Below are 3,416 nucleotides of genomic sequence, written 5' to 3' on the forward strand. Positions count from 1 at the left end.
TGGCGGGTTCGAATCCCCAGCCTGGACCCGCCAAACAACAATGACGGCTGCAACCAAAAAATAGCCGGGCGTTGTGGCGGGCGCCTGTGGTCCCAGCTACTTGGGAGGCGGAGGCAGGAGACTCGCTTGAGCCCAGGAGTTGGAGGTTGCTGTGAGCTGTAATGCCACGGCACTCTACCCAGGGGGACAGCTTGAGGCTCTGTCTCAAAAAAAAAAAAAAAAAATCCTTCGGTGGCTCCCGATCATCTATCATAAAGCTTCCTATCATCATCTATCATAAAGACAGAGATCCTTTGCTTAATATAGATGGATCATCCTTGCCTGCCTATCCCCAGCCAGCCTACCTTTCTAAACAATTCCATCAAACAAATCTGAATTGTTGACGAGTGCCTAAAAATGTCATGCTGTTTCTTTTTTAACATTTTGGGTTTTTATTTTTAATTTCTTTATCCCAGAGTTCAAGAATGAGCTTGAACTGTACTGTTTGTTATTGCAAGGACTTCACATAGGCTATTTCCTCTCCCAGAAATCACCTTTCCCAATTTCCACTCACATTTGTCCTTTATGTCTTTCCATGTATGTTAAACTCAGATATTCCATTCTCCAGGGACCCTTCCCTAATTCCTCCAATTATACATATCTTATGTGCTGCCTTGAACATTTGCTTATTTTATACTTGTCACATTATATTAGTTTTGTTTACTTGTTTCCTTTGCTAGGGTAACTCCTTGAGGGCAGAGAATCTCTCGTTTAATTTTAGGTCTTCAGTGTTTAGCATGGTGTTTGGCACACAAATAGTTAAATTAAATAACAATCGTTATATTGTAAGGGCGTGTACTCTGTTGAAAGAATTTCAGGCACTGGTGATATGGGAAATAATTTTTTTTTTTTTTGAGACAGAGTCTCAAGTTGTTGCCCTGGGTAGAGTGTCATGGCGTCATAGCTCACAGTAACCTCCAACTCGGGCTCAAGCCAACTTTTTGCCTCAGTTTTACTATTTTTAGTAGAGATGGGGTTTTCACTTTTGCTCAGGCTGGTCTTGAACTCGTGAGCTCAAGCAATTCACCTGCCACAGCCTCCCAGAGTGCTAGGATTACAGGCGTGAGCTACCACGCCGGCCAGGGAAATAATTTTTGAGCACATGATGGCAGAGGAAAAGAGAAGGAATGATGACCTGAAATCACCATCCAGTTTACCTTTTAATGGGGGGGAGGTCTATAGTCATATAAATATTAATATTTCCATAGATGTTCTCATGTAGACGTTTATTTATCTCCATTATGGTTTGCAAACAGCCTCAGAGGAGTGCCAAATATGGAGTTCTGCAGAGTGGAGATAGAAGGTATGAAATAAATGCCTTCAATTTGCTGAGAAATGTAATATCGAGTACACCTGGAGTTAGCTTTAAGGTGGCAACAAGTGGAGGATGAAGATATGTCAAATTTTCCTGAAAAGAATGAGAAATATCTTCGTTTACTTCATTCTAGCTGCTCGCTACTTTCCTGGCACCATATATAGTGCTGAGTGCTCAAGTGTGTGTGGCATGAATTGAAACTATCAGTGGCCCAAGTGGCAGGGTTGTGTTCTGAGATCTTGGTACTACTGCTGGACTCGCACCCTCCAGAGACCACCCTTCTATTTTCGCGGAAAACCGGGACTTATTCAGGTCACAGGGCTTCGGCCTATCACCGTAGGATTCTAGCTTATGGGGCAGTACCCACTAATGATTGATAAACGATAGGAGACAATTTCTTGGATTACGGAGCGGCGATTGGCCAAACCTGCCTATGGTGCTTCCTAGGGTATTGGGTGGTGCGTATTTGAGATGCAGGTTCTGGGGCAGCCACAAACACCACCCGGGAGCCTGAATGAGGCCTCCACTCTAAGGACGCACTGCAGTCCCTTTGGCAGGTATTCAGGGCGCCGGGAGCGGGGCGCGGGGTCCGGGGCCCGGGGCGGCGTGCGCGTGCGTGCGTGCGTGGGTGCGCGTGCGCGGCGCCGCTGACTGTGGGTTGGCTGGTTATTTTGCAAGCGGGAGGGGCTGTGCGCGCTCCTGCCTCCAGCCACTGTCCCCCACCCCCCCTTTCCCAGTCCCACTCTCCTTTGGAAAGATGTCGGACACAGCAGTCGCTGACACTCGGCGCCTTAACTCGAAGCCTCAGGACCTGACGGACGCTTACGGGCCGCCAAGTAACTTCCTGGAGATCGACATCTTTAATCCTCAGACAGTGGGCGTGGGCCGCGCGCGCTTCACCACCTATGAGGTTCGCATGCGGGTGAGTCACGGGGTGAGGGAGATAGCTGAGGGAGGACGCGGCGCGGGGGGGGGGCGCTGCCATGGGGACAGCTAAGGGCGGAGAAGACGCTTGAAGGGGTCATTTGGGGGTTAGGGACTTAGTAGGTTTGGAGAGAGGTCTGCAGATTTGGTTGTGGCCCAAGGATGCAGAAAACTAAGGGAGACACCAGACGGGGATGAGGGAAAACAGAAGTGAAGCATGGCTGGATAGGGTGGGGAAGATGGAATAAGATCAGACAGAGTGAGGAATTCAAGGAGATAGAAATCATGACTAGCAACAGAGGAAGGAAGGGAGGCTGGAAGAGGGCTAGGGAATGGAAACCCAAGGCCATATATATCCCTGGGTCCCATAACTAAACCAGGTTCTGGGAAGTCGTTCTGAAGAGGCTGGGTATGAAGACCAGGCATCTTCCTAATGAGGTCTCCCTGGGATGATGGAGTTAGGCAAAGCCTTGGATTAAAGGGAAGATAGACTCCAGAAAAGGGAGTCTGTGGGCTTGTAGAAGAAGAAATAATAAAGGGAGTCTCCTTAAGGCAGTGTTTGTCTGACTTGTGTAGGATTAGCATGTGAAGGAAAGAAATATTTTATGTTTAAGTTTTCTCAGATACTACATGCTGTGTCTCATGAAACATTGTACTGGATTGGTGAATTGTCAGTCGCTGCTTTCATCTTGTGCTGATCCTTTAGATTTGATACATCCAGCATGTTTACTTCAGTATTTATTAGATCTCATTTGTTTTACCTGTATATGAATGCCTATTTCTCTTTCTGTCCTAGATTAACCTTTTGGATTCTGGCCTTGATCTGTCGTTATTTTAATAAATGACATTTCAGAACTGCCCAGGAGTGACTTCTTCCAGCATGTACTACAGAGGACTTTATTCTCTAGAGCTTAGTCCACAAAACAAAGATAGAATGTGCAGATGGAGTACATGGTGTGCAGGTTCTTTTGCCCAGTTGAAGTGGTTTTAGGGAAAACCATTTTCTAGTTTCCCTCATGTTTTATTCTCAGACTAGAAGGTCAGAATATTCTCTATGGACAACATCCTGCTCCAACAGCATGAAAGACCTAAAAGAGTGTGTTTGCTTTCATTTTTTTTCTTTTCTTTCTTTTTTTTT

The 3,416-nt window shown here is 46.3% G+C and overlaps 1 protein-coding gene across 1 annotated transcript in view; it reads left to right on the plus strand.

The window, feature by feature from the left end:
* Positions 1-1,852: 1,852 nt before the first annotated feature.
* The window catches only part of SNX12 (sorting nexin 12), a 12,103-nt gene continuing 10,539 nt past the window's right edge, over positions 1,853-3,416 (plus strand). The window contains exons 1-2 of the mRNA XM_012812724.1: positions 1,853-1,911; positions 2,092-2,276. Of these exons, the coding sequence (XP_012668178.1) occupies positions 2,112-2,276 (165 nt within the window). The 5' untranslated portion in view covers positions 1,853-1,911; positions 2,092-2,111. The remainder of the gene's footprint in view (positions 1,912-2,091; positions 2,277-3,416) is intronic.

The sequence above is a fragment of the Otolemur garnettii genome, unplaced genomic scaffold (assembly GCF_000181295.1).
Source record: "Otolemur garnettii isolate 467f Iridium unplaced genomic scaffold, OtoGar3 scaffold00219, whole genome shotgun sequence".
Taxonomy (NCBI): domain Eukaryota; kingdom Metazoa; phylum Chordata; class Mammalia; order Primates; family Galagidae; genus Otolemur; species Otolemur garnettii.